This window comes from Scardinius erythrophthalmus (assembly GCF_964197995.2).
Source record: "Scardinius erythrophthalmus genome assembly, chromosome: 5".
In the NCBI taxonomy this organism is placed as follows: Eukaryota; Metazoa; Chordata; class Actinopteri; order Cypriniformes; family Leuciscidae; genus Scardinius; species Scardinius erythrophthalmus.
This window is the reverse complement of record NC_138225.1, coordinates 54757486-54780647: the sequence shown is the minus strand read 5'-3', so window position 1 is coordinate 54780647 and position 23162 is coordinate 54757486. Positions and strand designations below refer to the sequence as shown.

General features: G+C 41.4%; 1 protein-coding gene across 2 annotated transcripts in view; it reads right to left on the bottom strand.

Moving 5' to 3' along the window:
* nacc2 (NACC family member 2) overlaps positions 1 to 23162 on the bottom strand; it is a 43725-nt gene that overhangs the window by 2801 nt on the left and 17762 nt on the right. For both annotated transcript variants that reach the window (XM_081367018.1, XM_081367019.1), the window contains 3 exons: positions 8596 to 9302; positions 5155 to 5328; positions 2445 to 2550 (listed from right to left, as the gene is read on the bottom strand). In XM_081367018.1, coding sequence (XP_081223144.1) covers positions 2445 to 2550; positions 5155 to 5328; positions 8596 to 9250 — 935 coding nt within the window. In that variant the 5' untranslated portion in view covers positions 9251 to 9302. The remainder of the gene's footprint in view (positions 1 to 2444; positions 2551 to 5154; positions 5329 to 8595; positions 9303 to 23162) is intronic.

The window sequence follows — 23162 nt, the reverse complement described above, 5'->3', positions numbered from 1 at the left end:
TTTCGCCTGGCTCCGCAGCGCAAGTCTCCGCTGCCTGCACGCGCACCTCCCCAAACGGACGAGGCGTTTATACTCGACGCGCTCACAAACAGATTGCGAGTTACAAAAGTTATTTTTCGCGGATTATATCACTTTAACAAACAAAAACACGCGAAATTATGTCAAACATTTTGGTCTTGTTGAGTATCCTCTAAACACAGTCGGTTGTCTTCAGCATAAACGCATGATGGGACAGGATCCGTGCACTAGCTCTTAAAGGGACAGAAGACATATGTTTCTGTCATTTAATATTGTTGTCAAAACAACAACAGATAGTTTTAATTTGAAGAATTTGGATTAATAGCATATGTATTTAATTTAATCAGGACTAAAATACTACTGTTTTATTTTGCATTTGATTACTTTATTCAGTTTCTAGTATTTCTGAATACTAGTGCTAGACCTATTCAAAAAGTTTTCTCTTTATTGGTAGGCTATCTTTATTCTATTGTATTTATTTGCGCTACTGAAGGAAAAGCCATTTTAAGCTTTTTTGTGACAAGTTTTTTATTTCATTTAACTCTTCGTTTTTTATGACACAAACTAAATGGTTTTTCAGTGATCACAACTGTTATAACACTGGTTATAAAATAAACATATATTACTGTTACTAAACTCTGAAATTCCAAATTGATCCATATCGTGATGCGTATCGTATCGTGACATTGTTGGTGATACACAGCCCTTCAATACTTATTTCCCCCGCTGTATACTTTAAAAGTCCCCCTGTGGTAAAAATCCAGCTTTTAATGTTGTTTATGTGTCTATGTGGTGTTTTTAATATGCTTTAAGACAAAGCATGTGTAAGTTCATAAGTCGACAGCATTGCTGAGTATTTCCTCCTTAAAACTGCAGTGAACCAAAGACAGTCTCAAACACACGCTTTGAAATCGCTGGTGTTTCTGACGTCACAAACTACCTTGTAACCAATCAGATCAACGTGTGATCGTCAACCAGTGGATCTCTGAGCTGAGTGAGTGAGTGGAGGCGGGGCTCAGTTGCATATTCATAGAACCGCGCATACTAAATGAGGCAAGGGTGTCGAGTTACAGTCAAGATATTTTAAAGGAATAGTTCACTTTAAAAAGGAAAATTCTGTCATCATATACTCACCCTCATGTTGTTTCAAACCTGTATGAATTTCTTTCTTCTGCTGAACAGAAAGGAAGATATTTAGAAGAATGTCAGTAACCAGACAGTTTCTGGGTCCCATTGACTTCCATAGTATATATTTTTCCTACTATGGAAGTCAATGGGACCCAGAAACTGTCTGGTTACTGATATTCTTCTAAATATCTTCCTTTCTGTTCAGCAGAAGAAAGAAATTCATACAGGTTTGAAACAACATGAGGGTGAGTATATGATGACAGAATTTTCATTTTAAAGTGAACTATTCCTTTAAGGCATGAAGACATTTTTTGAAAAATGAAAAAACGTTTAAATATGTCATTTTGATGATCAAAGATGAGTTTAAAGGGATAAAATTATTGACTACAGGGGGGCTTCAAGCATTTATTAATCTTAATTTCCAACATTTACTAATATAAAAATCAAAAGTTGCATCTGTTGATATAATTTAATGGACCTGAGTTAACATGACCAAACAATGAACGTCATCATTTTTATCAACTAATGTTAATGTTGAAAAGATGAATAAATACTATAACAAATGTTTTGCTCCTTGTTAATGTATATTAACCAATGGGAGGCGTTATTAAATATTGCTGCAACACAAAATAAGGGGAGAGATTTGAAGTACTCTTACTTTAGGATGCAAAATATTTTAGCAAACTATTCAGAATTATTGCGCTCTATTCTATTTTGTCATATTTGCACTGCAAAAGTTATATTTGAAAAATTTCACGCTTAATTCAAGATGTTTCTTGCTGTTTGTTTGTAATTGTCTGTGAAATTTACAGTCGATTTCTGAGTGAAAACATGTCTAGTTTTTTTCCAGTGTGTTTATGCCGACTCTCCTTTTTTGAAGTCTATAAACTTTAAAGGAGTCTTGAGTTAAGAAATCAAAATTTTCTTGATCTTTTGAGGTATCAGAGGTCACTGTAGTGCAAAAACTCCAAAAACAGCTTTTATTGAAACCAAGCTCTGAAGACGACTGCTTTCGGTTCTGTCACGACGAGATCGGTCATCGGCTAATGTTCATCACTGCAACCTTTAGATCTAAGTAGATCTAAATATAATGCTATACTCAACACTTTCACGATTAGTTCATCTCAGCGGCTGTAATAGTAAAAACAGTAAATGTGTTTCCACATATATTGCTCATTTCATATGCAAAGATGTAAGCCAATCACAGAAGTGAGCCTCGCAGCAGACACGCCCCTTCAAACAGAGCGTTCCAATCAGAAATCGTTATTGATTATTATTGAAATCATTTTATCACAAACCTGTCAAAGAAGGTGGCGAGGAGCCTCCGCAGCAACACCTTGTGTTTGACGCCGGCGCAGAGATGGCAGTTCATCAGCTGACCTCTAGTCATGAACACACCCGTGCCTGAACACAACCACAGTTACACAACATCAGGAACGCCAGGAAGCTGAACAGTTTAACTAACGGGTATCACTATATTTTCCCTCGTACATTATTAGGACAATTGTTTTGAAATGGAGTATGTTTTACAAGAAAATACTATTTCAGTCTTTCTACTCTTAAAATGTATTTTATTGCATTGCTTTGAATTTATTTGTGACATTTACAAGCAATTTCTGAGTGAAAACGGTTTAGAGTACACCCATTTTTTTTTTTATAAAGTAATGTGTTACTTTACTTGTTAGATCAAAAAAGTAATAGGATTATGTAATGCACAGTACTTGCAATGCGTTACTTAACTCGTTACATTTAGGGCCTATCTGATTTATCAAAACGATTCCAGTTACACCTGGTCACATAAATGTGTTTTCCCAAAACGGATATAAATCCGATCTTCAATTCCCGCACTACATGCAGATTAACCGAAAGCAACAAACATGAGATGCATTTTACTGATCAACAGCTAATTTCACAAATTTAGGACCGCAATAGGAGAGAGAGCGGCAACAGCCCCGGTTAGATTCAGTTTCTTTACTTTTAATGAAAATGATTATGTGTTAAGCGTCTGCGACTTTAACTTTGCGATAGTTTGCATGTTGGCTTGATGAACAGATGCTCAGGTGCTCGTCTGCGGTGATGTGTGCTGCAGTAGCGCTATCATATCTGGCTATAACATGAGATATAGCCTATAACACGCTCTCACACATTTATTTTTTAGCATTATTGGGAGGAGTAAAATTTACATATGCGGTTTCAACAACCAGATGCATTTACACTTGTCCAGTTTCGTCTGGAATGCGGCCCAGATCTCCTCTTGATGTGGTTTGAACATCGGATTTAAATCCGGCTTGAATGTGTTTCGGAGGGCATTTAACACTTAGTCTTTTCACGATTAGATAGCTATCCGTTCACAGAAAACGCAAGTGGCCAGGTGTAAACAGCCCCTAAAAGTAATCTGATTATGTAATGTGTTACTTGATAAATCAAAAAGTGATCTGATTATGTAATGTGTTACTTGATATATCAAAAAGTGATCTGATTATGTAATGCACAATATTTGAAATGCTTTACTTGTTACATTAAAAAAGTAATCTGATTACAAAATGCACAGTACTTGTAATTTGTTACTTGTAACATCAAAAGGTAATCTGATTGTGTAATGCACAGTACTTGTAATGCATTACTTGTTACTTTAAAAGTAATCTGATTGTGTAATGCACAGTACTTGTAATGCATTACTTTATTTGTTACATTAAAAGTAATCTGATTGTGTAATGCACAGTACTTGTAATGCGTTACTTTATTTGTTACATTAAAAGTAATCTGATTGTGTAATGCACAGTACTTGTAATGCATTACTTGTTACTTTAAAAGTAATCTGATTGTGTAATGCACAGTACTTGTAATGCATTACTTGTTACTTTAAAAGTAATCTGATTGTGTAATGCACAGTACTTGTAATGCATTACTTTATTTGTTACATTAAAAGTAATCTGATTGTGTAATGCACAGTACTTGTAATGCGTTACTTTATTTGTTACATTAAAAGTAATCTGATTGTGTAATGCACAGTACTTGTAATGCGTTACTTTATTTGTTACATTAAAAGTAATCTGATTGTGTAATGCACAGTACTTGTAATGCATTACTTTATTTGTTACATTAAAAGTAATCTGATTGTGTAATGCACAGTACTTGTAATGCGTTACTTTATTTGTTACATTAAAAGTAATCTGATTGTGTAATGCACAGTACTTGTAATGCATTACTTTATTTGTTACATTAAAAGTAATCTGATTGTGTAATGCACAGTACTTGTAATGCATTACTTTATTTGTTACATTAAAAGTAATCTGATTGTGTAATGCACAGTACTTGTAATGCATTACTTTATTTGTTACATTAAAAGTAATCTGATTGTGTAATGCACAGTACTTGTAATGCATTACTTTATTTGTTACATTAAAAGTAATCTGATTGTGTAATGCACAGTACTTGTAATGCATTACTTTATTTGTTACATTAAAAGTAATCTGATTGTGTAATGCACAGTACTTGTAATGCATTACTTTATTTGTTACATTAAAAGTAATCTGATTGTGTAATGCACAGTACTTGTAATGCATTACTTTATTTGTTACATTAAAAGTAATCTGATTGTGTAATGCACAGTACTTGTAATGCATTACTTTATTTGTTACATTAAAAGTAATCTGATTGTGTAATGCACAGTACTTGTAATGCGTTACTTTATTTGTTACATTAAAAGTAATCTGATTGTGTAATGCACAGTACTTGTAATGCATTACTTTATTTGTTACATTAAAAGTAATCTGATTGTGTAATGCACAGTACTTGTAATGCATTACTTTATTTGTTACATCAAAAGGTAATCTGATTGTGTAATGCACAGTACTTGTAATGCATTACTTGTTACATCAAAAGGTAATCTGATTGTGTAATGCACAGTACTTGTAATGCATTACTTGTTACTTTAAAAGTAATCTGATTGCGTAATGCACAGTACTTGTAGTCTTTGACCATAAGGAAATGAGTGATTTCACGAACCTCCCACTAGCTCCAGCTTCTCTCCGGGGTCTCCCTCCGTGTATAGCTTGGGATGACAGCGATAACCGATCTGACTAATGAGACTGGCCGGCAGCGCCACCAGATCCCGGCGGATCAGCACACAGGAGCGGTTCTCCAGAGACACGGGCATCACCATCTCCGGCCTCTCTGACACTGCAGGAGAAAGAGTGACAGCAACGTTCAGACCAAAGGCCTCTCTCAGAGCAGACCTGAATACTGGAAGTCTGTCGGTCGAATAAGACCATCAGATGCACTGCGTCACCGCTTTTAAAAGCTATTCTAAGAGTTTCAGGCTGCAAAAAAATTATATGATCAACAAGTCGTGCCAACATAAGTTCCATTACTTTAACTCATTCATATCACTGAATGAATATAATTGAAGTTATACACTTAATGGAGCTGAAAATTCAGTTTTGCGCCACAGAAATAAATTACATTTAAAATATATTACAAAAGAAGACCAAGTTATTTTAAATTGTAATATTATTTGACAGTTTTACTGTATTTTTGATCAAATAAATGATCAGCCTTGGTGAGCACAAGAGACTCTTTCAAAAACATTATACAAATTTTGACCAATAGTGCACAAGACTCGACGTGGATGAGATTTCTTAAAAATGAGTTAAAATGACTCAATGTGAAAAATTTAAGGCAGCAACTAAACAGAAGGTTTTACCACTAAGGTTTCATTAATTACTGCACTTTGAGCTAACATGGACATTATTATCCACGAACCTTAACCTTTTTTATTAACGAAAAAAGGTTAATTAATGCTGTAAAATATATTGCTCATTGTTAGTTGATGTTAGGTAATGCATTACCTGGTGACACTTTACATTAATGTTCATTAGTTAACATGAACTAAGAATGAACAATACTTCAGTATTTATTATTCTTTGTTAATGTTAGTTTATAATAATCCAGCTGTTCATGTTAGTTCACAGTGCATTAACTAATGCTAACAAACACAACCTTTGATTTTAATAACGCATTAGTAAATGTTGAAATGAATATTAACTAAGATTAATAAATGCTGAAGTATTGTTCATTCTTAGTTCATGTTAACTAATGAACATTATTGTAAAGTGTCACCAGTTAATGCATTACCTAACATCAACTAACAATGAGCAATATATTTAACAGCATTAATTAACCTGTATTGCTAACAATGAGCAATACATAACAAATGTATTGCTCATTGTTAGTTCACGTTAGTTAATACATTTACCAATGAACCTTATTGTAAAGTGTTACCCATTAACTGATAACAAAGGAGACCTAAAAGTGTTAACAAATGTTTTTTACAGTCACTTTATTCAGGGAAAGATCCTGTTCTCTGCTTTCTAGACGCATCGGATTGCATCAACTCAATAAAGCTCTGCACTGGCACGACTTACAGACAAGTTCTGCTTTCCATTTGTCCTTCAGTCCTTAAACTGACACTCGCCAATCACACACACACACACACACACACACACACACACTCTCTCAAATAACCCACAATGTGACCCTCTCGAGTGTAAGTGATCACAGACAGAGTGCATTTCACAATCTCTGACATCCGAGTGCGGGACTAGAGATGCATGATGGGAAATTTCTACAATAATGAAGCCATCCAACATAATCAAACTGATAACACACAGCAGACAAAAGACCGGCGTGTTACTTCATAGGCAGAACGACGTGAGCTTCATGAAACCTTCAAAACATAAAAGTAACTGGCTAATTTAGGCATTATTAGTCTTTTGGGAAACATGTGTGTCATTGTTACATATGTTACATGCAGTTACTACAGTAATAACTGGTAATTATGCATAATTACATGCAACTAACCTTCAACCTAACCAACACATTATTTTACAGTGTCCTTGTTACATAAGTGTTTATTTACCATAGTAATCACAGTAAATTATGCATAATTACGTGAAATTAACCCTTAACCAAACCCTAACCCTAGAGTAAGTACATGGAGTTGCTTAATATTACTCAGTACTTATAAATGTATAATTACACTGTAACAATGACACCTTAAAATAAAGTGTAACCGTGTTTTTGGACTGATCTTCAATGCCGTGATGCTCTGAAATGCATCGGTTGGGGAGTTTTGAAAGTGAAATGTGTTATTAAGAATTTCTCATTATGACGTGTGATTTATTTGCAGCACTTCCTGAGAATGAGCCTCTAATTAAAGCAATGATTCAGAGTTTGTGGAGATAGCAGTTGTGTGCAGTAACATCAGGTTATGTTTAGCAGTTTTCTCTGCCATCGCCGCTGAACAGACGTCAGGATTCACACTTCAGCTCACGAGGACGGCTCTCTCTCATCACAGCTTTAATTCTCTCACTCGCTGAGATCAAGCGTTCGAGAGTGTGTGTTCGAGAGCCTCTCTGTTCCTTAACCACTGCTCCCGAATATAATTATTATATTAGAATTATTATAGTTCCCTCTTTGTTCCTTAACCACTGCACCCAAATATAATCATGTGTATCAGTTTTACTTCTGGCTCTGGCTCATCTTACCCGACTTCACACACTGACACAAAGTCTGAAATCTATTTAACAGCGGCCTCTGGTTTTGTAGTGAATGCTTTGAAAAGATTAAAAAATACATTAAAAAACGTGAAATATTAGTCCAGTGTAAATCATCTGTTCTCTATGTGAATATACAGTAAAGTGTAATTTATTCCTGTGATCATCATTACTCCAGTCTTCAGTGTCACATGATCCTTCAGAAATCACTCTAATATGAGGATTTGATGCTCAAAAAACATTTATGATTATTATCAGTGTTGAAAACAGTTCATATTTTTGTGGAAACTGACACATTTTAGTTTGCAGGATCCTTTGATGAATAGAAAGAATGAAATTAAAAGTTTATTAGAATATATATATATATATATGGAAAAATAATTATTACGGTGATAATGATAAATTCAAATATGAATTTCTTTTTATATACTATAAATACTATATAATAAATTAATATTTGTATTTAACATTATCACCAAATTTATTATTATTTTGAATAATATGAAAATCAGACAAATATTAAACTTCCCTTCCAGTCGGCCACATTTTTCCTTATCCCTTCCTTATCCGTTTTTCACATTATCCGTTTTTCACAAATGTATAACCCCTGTATAATAACCTCGGCTTTCATTCACATCAGCAACATAGTGTCGGCCCAGATCCGGCCCACATCTGGGCCGTGAGCAATCTACATGTACCGGATGTGGGCCGGATCTGGGCCTAAACCATGTTGCTGTCTGTGCAGAGAGAGAGAGAGAGAGTGGATTACTGTGCAGGATTACTTCCGTAAAGATTAGCGGAGCGTCTATATATATATATATAAGAAATTGATATTTTTGCACTATATATCTGTCTGTGCAGAGAGAGAGAGTGGGAAAGAGAGTGGGATTACTTCCGTAAGGATTGGCGGAGCGTCCGCACAGATGGCTGTAGCTCTCCTCGGTGTCGAACGCCTCTTCCTCGAACTCCTCGTCCTCGTTCTGGTAGGACGTGGGGCTGTCGGTGGTCGGGATGCTGGAGGCTCCAGGACTGGCCCGTTCCCCGACACACACTCGGCCCGCTCGCCTCGGCTCCTCCAGCTTGATCCTGCGGGACGGCACCAGCGCGGTGTTGGGACTCTGCGGACCCGAGTTGGGCTCGTCCATCGACGCCGAGGCCGAGTCGCAGTGAGGAGAGCTGGCCTTGAACATCAGGTCCATGCCTCGCTCCACGATGTGCTGGATCTGGAGATACCCGGCCGTGTACATCAGAACCAGCTGTTCTCCGGCCGCCATGCTGAGCTTGCCCGTGTAGCAGAAGCCCAGGATCTGCTGGAAGCAGGCCGGCGTGACCGAGGAGGGCAGCTCGAACTGGGCTTTGGTGCTGGCGCTGAACAGGTCCCGGAAGTACAGGCTGCTGGCCGCCAGAACCGCGCGGTGGGCCTTGAACGCCTGGTTCTTCACCACGATGGACACGTCGCAGTACTGGCCCTGGAGACGCTGCTCGTTCAGCGAGCCCAGGACCATGTTCCCGAAGTTCGGGATCTCCATATGGAGCATCTGGGACATGATGATGACGGCCCGCGGGTCACACCGTCCACCGGGCCGGAGAGAAGGGCATCTGCACACACACACACACAGCGGGAGAAACACGGTTACACAGCCATATATACATACATTAACATTATTATAGAGAAGGGCATATGCACACACACACACACACACACACACACACACACACACACACACACACACACACACACACACACACACACACACACACACACCAGCCTGAATCAGGTCAAAACCAAAGACATTGCTGAGACTTGACATGAAAGAAACTGAAATACTGAAAGTTTAAAAACTATTTAAATGAGCTAGTTCCCAAAAACAACATCTCTCGTTTTCATTTAGTTTTAACTTGAAGTTTTAGTAATTCTGTTCATTTGGTCATTTTTATTATTCTGTTTTATTCTTATTTCAGTTTTACTTTTAGTTCTTTTAGTTTTTCAAGTAAAATTAGAATGAAAACGCGAATGAAAAAATATGTTAATGTTGATATATATATAAATTAACATTAACTGAAATAAAATAAAAGTTACTTATATTATTTCAGTTCATTTTTATTTAGTTGTAACAAAGTACTAAAAACTGTATAGATATATAAAAAGACAAAAATAACACAATTGCTATGAAGAAACATTATAGTGAATAGAAATATAAAAATAAAAGCTTAATAAAAGTATAAAATAAACATTAACTGAAGGAAAATTATACAAATACACTCACCTAAAGGATTATTAGGAACACCATACTAATACTGTGTTTGACCCCCTTTCGCCTTCAGAACTGCCTTAATTCTACGTGGCATTGATTCAACAAGGTGCTGAAAGCATTCTTTAGAAATGTTGGCCCATATTGATAGGATAGCATCTTGCAGTTGATGGAGATTTGTGGGATGCACATCCAGGGCACGAAGCTCCCGTTCCACCACATCCCAAAGATGCTCTATTGGGTTGAGATCTGGTGACTGTGGGGGCCATTTTAGTACAGTGAACTCATTGTCATGTTCAAGAAACCAATTTGGAATGATTCGAGCTTTGTGACATGGTGCATTATCCTGCTGGAAGTAGCCATCAGAGGATGGGTACATGGTGATCATAAAGGGATGGACATGGTCAGAAACAATGCTCAGGTAGGCCGTGGCATTTAAACGATGCCCAATTGGCACTAAGGGGCCTAAAGTGTGCCAAGAAAACATCCCCCACACCATTACACCACCACCACCAGCCTGCACAGTGGTAACAAGGCATGATGGATCCATGTTCTCATTCTGTTTACGCCAAATTCTGACTCTACCATCTGAATGTCTCAACAGAAATCGAGACTCATCAGACCAGGCAACATTTTTCCAGTCTTCAACTGTCCAATTTTGGTGAGCTCGTGCAAATTGTAGCCTCTTTTTCCTATTTGTAGTGGAGATGAGTGGTACCCGGTGGGGTCTTCTGCTGTTGTAGCCCATCCGCCTCAAGGTTGTGTGTGTTGTGGCTTCACAAATGCTTTGCTGCATACCTCGGTTGTAACGAGTGGTTATTTCAGTCAAAGTTGCTCTTCTATCAGCTTGAATCAGTCGGCCCATTCTCCTCTGACCTCGAGCATCAACAAGGCATTTTCGGCCACAGGACTGCCGCATACTGGATGTTTTTTTCCTTTTCACACCATTCTTTGTAAACCCTAGAAATGGTTGTGCGTGAAAATCCCAGTAACTGAGCAGATTGTGAAATACTCAGACCGGCCCGTCTGGCACCAACAACCATGCCACGCTCAAAATTGCTTAAATCACCTTTCTTTCCCATTCTGACATTCAGTTTGGAGTTCAGGAGATTGTCTTGACCAGGACCACACCCCTAAATGCATTGAAGCAACTGCCATGTGATTGGTTGATTAGATAATTGCATGAATGAGAAATTGAACAGGTGTTCCTAATAATCCTTTAGGTGAGTGTATAACTTTAGTTGTTGGAACTTGATGAACTAAAACTGAAATGAAAATGAATAAAAACTAACTAGACATATTTAACTAATTAAAACGAATATAAATGAAGCCTTGAAGCAAAGTTAATTGAAAAATGGTAAATATAAAAAATAAAAACTAATTTAAAATATGAAATAAACATTAACTGAAATAAAAAAATAAAAAAATATTTGATTTCATCAGCATTTCTTATTTTCATTAAGTTGTAAATGAATGTACTAAAATAACTCAAATTGAAATTAAAAATAAATAAACAGTATAGATGTTTATTATTATTTATTATTAATTATATGGGAAATATAAAAACAGAAAATTAGTAAAAACTCTTAAATAACAGACCTTGTAATACTATTTAATACAGAAATCATCTGAAAATATATCAAATCAACTTGATTAAAAAAATCTGTGAAATAAAAAAAAGTAAAAAAAAGAAGAAGAAAAAAGTTGAAAAAGTCTGTGCTTTCAAGCTCCAAGCTTACGCTAATTTCAAATACAGCATACAGTGAATATGACATGAAAGTTTGCAAGGTTTGTCTAGTTAAATATTTATTAGATATTCAAAGACATGATATAAATGCATATTAGCGGAATGCCGACAGTATATGAGAACATTATTATTATTATTGCACTTGCCTTTCTATTATCAGACAGAAACAGACACAGTAAAAATGTCAAAATGTTCAGTGATGTCAAAATAAAAGTCCCGCTCAAGACTCTTATCTGCCGAACAAAAAAAACACGAGTGGCCTCAACAACAGCTGATAAACACACACAAACACACTCATTAATCACACTGTCACACACTCTCCACAGCATCAACAATGAAGAACACTGAAGTCCTGCTCTTGGGAAACAGCAACACATTTCCAGGAACAACGACGTCTGTCTCTCAGTCCTTCACTCGCTCACAGATCAAGAGTTTTCTGTATAAGAGATAAAGCTTCTCTGGCAGAACTCAACAGGTCAGTGTTTGCATGCTGAACACAATCAATGCTGCATCTATACGACACACACACACACACACACACACACACACACACACACTGAGACCAGCTAGAGTTACAGAGAGAGAGAGAGACGGGCGAGAGAGAGAGAGAGAGAGAGAGAGAGAGAGAGAGAGAGAGAGAGAGAGAGAGAGAGAGAGAGAGAGAGACGGGCGAGAGAGAGAGAGACGGACGAGGGAGGGAGGGGCGAGAGACAGAGGAAAGTCATTTCAGGACAGAAGCAGCAAAGAAAAGCAATCACAGCATGACACCATCTCTCTCTCTCACACACACACGCTCTCACTCTCTCACACACACACACACACACACACACACACACACACACACACACACACACACACACACACACACACACACACACACACACACACACACACAATGCAGATTTCAATGTAAGCAAATCATGCTGTCCTGAAAAGACCATGCGGATGATTTTCATGTCATTTGTTGGATTAATGTCCTGTCTGCCAGTACCAGGGTTACTATAGATTAAACTAAAATATTGTTACTTGAAGTAAAATAAATGTTAACTGAAATAAAAAATAAAACATAAAAACACTAAAACTTATTTTATTTCAGCTAGCTGCCAAAGCAACGTTTCTCTTTTTATTTAGTTTAATGTTATGTACTAAAATAAAAGCTGAAATAAAAAGACATATTTAAAAAACAATAACTAATAGAAATTACAAACAACAACAAAAAAAAAACACTGAGAATACAAAAATAAAAACTCATTCTCTCTCTCTCTAGAATCCCTAACAACAGCACAAATCTGCCATTGTCCCACTAATCAAGGCCTTCATTAGTTGCGGCAGGTGTGCTTGAGCTAGAACACATGAAATATCTGAACTGGCGAGGTTTGACTGCATGTTAGAAATAAGTCAAAAGAATGGTCCAAAAAGTTAATAGAAGATATCATCGCCCTTCACAAACAAGGAACAGGATTCAAAAAGATAGCGAAGGCACTAAATGTTTCAAGAGACACCGTTGGTATCATAGTTTGCAAGCTCACAGTTTTGGGATTCTGTTCTGTGGAGCCATGAAAACAAAAGTGAAGAACTTTTCGTCCCTATGGATCAGTGGTATGTCTAGAGGAAGAAGAATGAAGCATAAGCTGTAAAGAACTCAGTCTACAGTCCAGCATTGTGGATCGGTGATGCTCTGCGGCTGATTTATATCCTCTGGTGCTAGAAACCAGCTGTGTGTGGAAGACAAGATGGATTCAGTGAATTTTATTAGGAAATCCTAGGAGAAAACATCATGCCATCATTAGATCTTCCAACAGGACGATGATCCCAATCATACCTCAGATTCCACCCAGGCTTGGTTGCAGAAGAAGTCCTGGAAGATACAGTGGCATCACAGTCACCTGACGTGAACCCCAAAGAAAATCTCTGGCGGGATTTGAAGAAGGCGGTTGAAAAAGTTTATCATTTGGACGCGTTTTGTCTTGCCAATTTATACATTCAAACGCTGAAGAAGAGGCGAAAATCGGGACGCAGAGAGAGAGAGAGAGAGAGAGAGAGAGAGAGAGAGAGAGAGAGAGAGAGAGAGGCACACATTCGGTCTTAAAGTGACATCAGCCTAATATTCCTGCTGTCGCCTGTGTCGTTAATGTTAATAAAAAAAAAATCATCATCATCATCATCATCATCTACCATGTTCAAAAGAAAAGAAGATAGTGAGAAGAGCAGTCAGGAGAAGTATATCCAGTATATATATATATATATATACACATATATATATACACATACAGTATATATATATACATACATATATATACATATATATATATATACACATACACACATATATATATATATATATATACATATATATATACATATACACACACACACAAAAACATACAAATACATATAAAAGAGGCAATGACCTTTTTTATGTTAATGTCTTTTTTTATGTTTGTTTTCCATGGAAGAAACAAGCTTTCATATGAAGGCATTGCAACATTGTTTTCATCACAATTACTTTACAATGTATAAAAAAACCGATATTATTATTATGGCCTTGATTTTCTCTGTGCAGAAGAGCTTCTTTTGTTTCTCCTCTTGATTCTGCAGTGAAATATGAGCATGCTGTGTTGAGATCGTTCAGTAAACGTCGTTCATTTGTCTGGACTGATCCTGCGTGACCACATGCAGTCAAGGACAAGATTTCATGCAAATCAAAGCTGCTTCTCACCGAAGCACGACTCAGAAAACACAAGTCAGTCTGGCTTTAAACATTTGCATTGATTTCCACAGATGTGAGAAAAGAATCATGAAACACCATTTAGCAGATTCTGTTTATCCAAAGTGACCGAAAGAACACACTGTTACTATTACTAGTACATTTGTAAACTCATGTTCCTGGTAATCTTGAATCAGAATAAGTTCCTCTTGCAGCATCTCTTCTCTTCTCTGATGACGAGGGCGGGGCAACCTGTCACTCACATGAGATCAGCCAATAGCAAACCACAACCATCCAATCATCCAATCAATTCCACACAGACACAATCAAGTCCCGCCAACATTTGTTCTTGTTCCAGAAGCGTTTCACTCTGATATATACGGCACAATAGAGAATACCAGCACAAACTCATTTAAAGCGAAATATACTTTATAGCAAAATAAACTAATTTCAAAGCCTTACTTAGCCTAATTTCAAAGCCTTGCTTGAATCTCAAAAAATGTAGCCTAACTGTATTAATCGCAAAGGTTTTTATATTAAGTTGGATATATAAGTGTCCAACATTATCTTCATACAAAAATGATCAACTCCCATGCATACTGTCACGGTACAGAATGAGGCAGACAGGTAAATAGTGAAACTGATGTTTATTGAACAGAGACACGGAGTGGAACAGCAGATGAGAGGAGAGTATGCAGAGGAGAATCAGAACAGGACGGTGAACTTTGCTGAATAATGATATGGATCTCTGTTTGCAGATACGGCAAGCCGATGACTGGAGACAGAAGACAGATGATGGATGACGGGATCGGAGATACGAGGGCGAAGTTCAGGTAAGGAATCTTCAGGTGAGTAAAGGAGTCTGTACGTTCAGGTAAGGACGAGACCAGACAATGACATGAAGGGGAAGTGTCTTTATATAGTGTGCGTTGATGATGAAGTGCATGTGCGGTGAATCAGAATTCCGGGGAGAGTGAACGAGTGGGCGGAGCGTGCTGATCTGGTGACTCCGTGACAGTACCCCCTCCTCCACGGGTGGCTCCTGACGACTGGGAAGGACAACGACGACGGGGTCTACCTTGGGCCCTGGGAGCCGGTCGATCTGGGTGTTCCGTGAGGTATTGTGTGAGGAGTGTAGGATTGAGGCTATCATGACGGTTCACCCAGGAGCACTCCTCGGGACCGTAGTCCTCCCAGTTGATGAGGTACTCCAGTCTGGGATCCCGTTGCCGCGAGTCTAGGATAGCTCGGACCCGTTAGATCGGTTCCTCTACAGCGATGTTGGGAGGAGGAGGTACTTCTTCGCTACCAGATTCTGTGGGAGGAGAAAACAGAGGTTCAGAGTGAGGTTTTAGGAGTGATACGTGGAAGGATGGTGAGATTCTGTAGTGAGGTGGAAGGTTAAGCCTGTAAGTGACCTCGTTGAGCTGCCTCTGCACTGTGAATGGACCTATGTACTGGCCTGGTTGGTAGTGAGGGGTTGATGTCCTATGGGTGTCTGCTTGTCTCTTGTGTCTCCGTACTGCCTGTTGGAGATGCACATGAGCTGAGTCCCACAGCCTCTCGCTCTGCTCGAACCAGTGGTTGACAGCTGGAACTTCCGAGGGCTCACCTGAGCAGGGAAACAAAGGAGGTTGGTATCCAAGGATACATTGGAAGGAGGTGAGCCCGGTGGTGGATTGCCGGAGTGAGTTTTGGGCGTACTCAGCCCACAGGAGGAACTAGCTCCAACTGTCCTGGTTCTGGTGGCAGTAGGACCTCAGGCATCTCCCGATTTCCTGAATCTTCCGCTCAGTCTGGCCGTTAGTTTGGGGATGGTAACCGGAGGAGAGGCTGACGGATACTCCGAGGAGTTTGAAGAATGTTTGCCAGACTCTAGAGATTAATTGGGGTCCCCGGTCGGATACGATGTCTTCGGGAATACAGACACATTTGGAAACATTGCTTCGGCCACTTCGAAAGCAGTGGGCAATCCTCTGAGGGGAATCAACTTGCAGGCTTTAGAGAAGCAGTCTACTATTACGAATACGTAGGTGTGGTTGTTTGAAGTTGGTAGGTCGTCATGAAGTCAATGCCCAGATGTGACCATGGATGATGCGGAATGGGAAGAGGTACCAGGGAGTGTTGGTAACGGCACAGACTGAGCAACTCTTGACGTACCGGGAGATGTCCTGAGGCATGGTTGGCCACCAGTAGCGTTGACGGAGGAGCGAGAGGGTACGTTGGCTACCTGGGTGTCCAGAGTCCGGAAAGGTGTGAGCTGAGTCCAGACAGGGCAGACTAAAGGTGGGTGGGACGTAGAGGAGCCCTTCTGGACCTCCCGGTGGAGCAGGGTTGGAGCGATTAGCTTGGGAGATTTGCTCATCGATGGCCCATCTTATTGGACTGACGATCATGGCTGGAGGGAGGATGGTTTCAGGAGCAGAGTCATCAGGAGCAGGTTGTTGAAGACGCGATAAGGCATCTGCCTTACAGTTCTATTCCCCAGGTCGATATGAGACGGTGAAATCGAACCTGGTGAAGATTAAAGCCCATCGGGCTTGATAAGGATTGAGTCTCTCAGCTTCTCTCAGGTATTCGAGGTTGTGATGATCAGCGATGACCTCGAATTTGTGATGTGCTCCCTCCAGCCAGTGTCTCCATTCTTCGAGAGCTAGTTTAATGGCGAGCTCGATTACCGATGTCGTAGTTCTGCTCCGCCGGGGAAAGCTTCTTAGAATAGAAGGCACATGGATGGAGTTTGGGAGGATCACCCTGCCGCTGCGAGAGGACCGCTCCGACCCCAGTAGAGGCATCCACCTCAACGATCAGGATTAGGGTGGACCAGGATCGGAGCGGTTTGGAAGGCCTGTTTGAGTTGTTGGTCAAGCTGCTGGGGTCAAGGACAGAGACTTGGGCCGGCCTTTGAGAGCTGAGGTTACTGGAGAACTGAGAAGACTGTAGTTGTGGATGAATCGTCTGTAGAAGTTAGCAAATCCGAGAAAGCGTTAGAGTTCCTTGATTGTCGTGGGTTGAGGCCAGTTTTGGATGGGATCCACCTTCCTCTGGTCCATCTGGATGCCATGTTGGTCTACGGCGTACCCTAGGAAGTGGACGGAGGACGTGTGGAACTCGCATTTTTCCAGCTTGAGGTAGAGATGGTGATGGCGGAGTTTCGGCGATGTTCGGCCAGGTTCCGGGAGTAGATAAGGTTGTCTTCAATGTAGACAATGATGAATTACTTTATATAGTGTGCGTTGATGATGAAGTGCAGGTCAGTGAATCAGAATTCCGGGGAGAGTGAACGAGTGGCGGAGCATGCTGACCTGGTGACTCCGTGACACATACTCAATATGTGGCTGTGTGATAGTTTATATCATCGTAAAATGTAAATTACGTTTTTACGAATTACTTTATTACAATTCATTCATGTAAAGTAATTTATCCCATATAGCAAATCTCAGCTGCCAGATTGTTTATTGTCGCAAAATGTGCTTATATTATCACACTGTAGCTGAATACTGTTAGTTTAAAATGTCTACATTGTTTTTATTGTATTACTGAATATCAGATTTTCTTCAATAATTGTTTTTGGACTTTTCCTTTTCTTTTACTCAGTAATTTCACTGGTATCTACGTTTTGAAATCATTGCATATTTATTTCCAGCAAAATATACTTGATATAGACTGCTATTGAGACAAATGTTTGGTCACCTCGCCCAATGATCGTGTTTATTAATCATGATTATGATTTATGCCTTAATCGAGTATTTTAACTAGAATCTTGAAGTCGGAACTTGACGACACTATAGAACTACTGCTTTCTTTCCCTGAACATCAGATGCCATGTGATATCACAGATATAATAACCCATGAACCTCTGCGGCGTGTGTGTTCACACAGACACACACACACACACACACACGTGCATGTACGTGCAAGAATAATGCAGAGTCAGACACGCTAAATATAGACTTTGCACATCTTTGATAAGGAACTCCATAAACTCAGCCGAACCATTGATTTATCAGCAGCTCGCGTCACAACCGGACCATGATGCACTGCAGCAGACAGAGATCATCAGACGAGAGGAAATCCGGACCATAATGCACTGCAGCAGACAGAGAGATCATCAGACGAGAGGAAAACCGGACCATAATGCACTGCGGCAGACACAGAGATCATCAGACGAGAGGAAAACCGGACCATAATGCACTGCGGCAGACACAGAGATCATCAGACGAGAGGAAAACCGGACCATAATGCACTGCGGCAGACACAGAGATCATCAGACGAGAGGAAAACCGGACCATAATGCACTGCAGCAGACACAGAGATCATCAGACGAGAGGAAAACCGGACCATAATGCACTGCTGCAGACAGAGAGATAATCAGACGAGAGGAAAACCGGACCATAATGCACTGCAGCAGACACAGAGATCATCAGACGAGAGGAAAACCGGACCATAATGCACTGCGGCAGACACAGAGATCATCAGACGAGAGGAAAACCGGACCATAATGCACTGCTGCAGACAGAGAGATAATCAGACGAGAGGAAAACCGGACCATAATGCACTGCAGCAGACACAGAGATCATCAGACGAGAGGAAAACCGGACCATAATGCACTGCGGCAGACAGAGAGATAATCAGACGAGAGGAAAACCGGACCATAATGCACTGCGGCAGACACAGAGATCATCAGACGAGAGGAAAACCGGACCATAATGCACTGCGGCAGACAGAGAGATCATCAGACGAGAGGAAAACCGGACCATAATGCACTGCTGCAGACAGAGAGATAATCAGACGAGAGGAAAACCGGACCATAATGCACTGCAGCAGACACAGAGATCATCAGACGAGAGGAAAACCGGACCATAATGCACTGCGGCAGACACAGAGATCATCAGACGAGAGGAAAACCGGACCATAATGCACTGCTGCAGACAGAGAGATAATCAGACGAGAGGAAAACCGGACCATAATGCACTGCAGCAGACACAGAGATCATCAGACGAGAGGAAAACCGGACCATAATGCACTGCGGCAGACAGAGAGATCATCAGACGAGAGGAAAACCGGACCATAATGCACTGCTGCAGACAGAGAGATAATCAGACGAGAGGAAAACCGGACCATAATGCACTGCAGCAGACACAGAGATCATCAGACGAGAGGAAAACCGGACCATAATGCACTGCGGCAGACAGAGAGATCATCAGACGAGAGGAAAACCGGACCATAATGCACTGCAGCAGACACAGAGATCATCAGACGAGAGGAAAACCGGACCATAATGCACTGCGGCAGACAGAGAGATCATCAGACGAGAGGAAAACCGGACCATAATGCACTGCGGCAGACACAGAGATCATCAGACGAGAGGAAAACCGGACCATAATGCACTGCAGCAGACACAGAGATCATCAGACGAGAGGAAAACCGGACCATAATGCACTGCGGCAGACAGAGAGATAATCAGACGAGAGGAAAACCGGACCATAATGCACTGCGGCAGACACAGAGATCATCAGACGAGAGGAAAACAGGACCATAATGCACTGCGGCAGACAGAGAGATCATCAGACGAGAGGAAAACCGGACCATAATGCACTGCTGCAGACAGAGAGATAATCAGACGAGAGGAAAACCGGACCATAATGCACTGCAGCAGACACAGAGATCATCAGACGAGAGGAAAACAGGACCATAATGCACTGCGGCAGACAGAGAGATCATCAGACGAGAGGAAAACCGGACCATAATGCACTGCTGCAGACAGAGAGATAATCAGACGAGAGGAAAACCGGACCATAATGCACTGCGGCAGACACAGAGATCATCAGACGAGAGGAAAACCGGACCATAATGCACTGCTGCAGACAGAGAGATAATCAGACGAGAGGAAAACCGGACCATAATGCACTGCAGCAGACACAGAGATCATCAGACGAGAGGAAAACCGGACCATAATGCACTGCGGCAGACACAGAGATCATCAGACGAGAGGAAAACCGGACCATAATGCACTGCTGCAGACAGAGAGATAATCAGACGAGAGGAAAACCGGACCATAATGCACTGCAGCAGACACAGAGATCATCAGACGAGAGGAAAACCGGACCATAATGCACTGCGGCAGACAGAGAGATCATCAGACGAGAGGAAAACCGGACCATAATGCACTGCTGCAGACAGAGAGATAATCAGACGAGAGGAAAACCGGACCATAATGCACTGCAGCAGACACAGAGATCATCAGACGAGAGGAAAACCGGACCATAATGCACTGCGGCAGACAGAGAGATCATCAGACGAGAGGAAAACCGGACCATAATGCACTGCGGCAGACACAGAGATCATCAGACGAGAGGAAAACCGGACCATAATGCACTGCAGCAGACACAGAGATCATCAGACGAGAGGAAAACCGGACCATAATGCACTGCAGCAGACACAGAGATCATCAGACGAGAGGAAAACCGGACCATAATGCACTGCGGCAGACACAGAGATCATCAGACGAGAGGAAAACCGGACCATAATGCACTGCGGCAGACAGAGAGATAATCAGACGAGAGGAAAACCGGACCATAATGCACTGCGGCAGACACAGAGATCATCAGACGAGAGGAAAACCGGACCATAATGCACTGCGGCAGACAGAGAGATCATCAGACGAGAGGAAAACCGGACCATAATGCACTGCAGCAGACAGAGAGATCATCAGACGAGAGGAAAACCGGACCATAATGCACTGCGGCAGACACAGAGATCATCAGACGAGAGGAAAACCGGACCATAATGCACTGCAGCAGACACAGAGATCATCAGACGAGAGGAAAACCGGACCATAATGCACTGCAGCAGACAGAGAGATCGTCAGACGAGAGGAAAACCGGACCATAATGCACTGCGGCAGACACAGAGATCATCAGACGAGAGGAAAACCGGACCATAATGCACTGCAGCAGACAGAGAGATCATCAGACGAGAGGAAAACCGGACCATAATGCACTGCAGCAGATAGAGAGATCATCAGACGAGAGGAAAACCGGACCATAATGCACTGCAGCAGACACAGAGATCATCAGACGAGAGGAAAACCGGACCATAATGCACTGCAGCAGACACAGAGATCATCAGACGAGAGGAAAACCGGACCATAATGCACTGCAGCAGACAGAGAGATCATCAGACGAGAGGAAAACCGGACCATAATGCACTGCGGCAGACACAGGGATCATCAGACGAGAGGAAAATCGGACCATAATGCACTGCGGCAGACACAGAGATCATCAGACGAGAGGAAAACCGGACCATAATGCACTGCAGCAGACACAGAGATCATCAGACGAGAGGAAAACCGGACCATAATGCACTGCGGCAGACACAGGGATCATCAGACGAGAGGAAAATCGGACCATAATGCACTGCGGCAGACACAGGGATCATCAGACGAGAGGAGAACCGGACCATAATGCACTGCCGCAGACAGAGAGATCATCAGACGAGAGGAAAACCGGACCATAATGCACTGCAGCAGACACAGAGATCATCAGACGAGAGGAAAACCGGACCATAATGCACTGCGGCAGACACAGAGATCATCAGACGAGAGGAAAACCGGACCATAATGCACTGCAGCAGACACAGAGATCATCAGACGAGAGGAAAACCGGACCATAATGCACTGCAGCAGACACAGAGATCATCAGACGAGAGGAAAACCGGACCATAATGCACTGCGGCAGACACAGAGATCATCAGACGAGAGGAAAACCGGACCATAATGCACTGCGGCAGACAGAGAGATAATCAGACGAGAGGAAAACCGGACCATAATGCACTGCGGCAGACACAGAGATCATCAGACGAGAGGAAAACCGGACCATAATGCACTGCGGCAGACAGAGAGATCATCAGACGAGAGGAAAACCGGACCATAATGCACTGCAGCAGACAGAGAGATCATCAGACGAGAGGAAAACCGGACCATAATGCACTGCGGCAGACACAGAGATCATCAGACGAGAGGAAAACCGGACCATAATGCACTGCAGCAGACACAGAGATCATCAGACGAGAGGAAAACCGGACCATAATGCACTGCAGCAGACAGAGAGATCGTCAGACGAGAGGAAAACCGGACCATAATGCACTGCGGCAGACACAGAGATCATCAGACGAGAGGAAAACCGGACCATAATGCACTGCAGCAGACAGAGAGATCATCAGACGAGAGGAAAACCGGACCATAATGCACTGCAGCAGACACAGAGATCATCAGACGAGAGGAAAACCGGACCATAATGCACTGCAGCAGACAGAGAGATCATCAGACGAGAGGAAAACCGGAACATAATGCACTGCAGCAGACACAGAGATCATCAGACGAGAGGAAAACCGGACCATAATGCACTGCAGCAGACACAGAGATCATCAGACGAGAGGAAAACCGGACCATAATGCACTGCAGCAGACAGAGAGATCATCAGACGAGAGGAAAACCGGACCATAATGCACTGCGGCAGACACAGGGATCATCAGACGAGAGGAAAATCGGACCATAATGCACTGCGGCAGACACAGAGATCATCAGACGAGAGGAAAACCGGACCATAATGCACTGCAGCAGACACAGAGATCATCAGACGAGAGGAAAACCGGACCATAATGCACTGCGGCAGACACAGGGATCATCAGACGAGAGGAAAATCGGACCATAATGCACTGCGGCAGACACAGGGATCATCAGACGAGAGGAG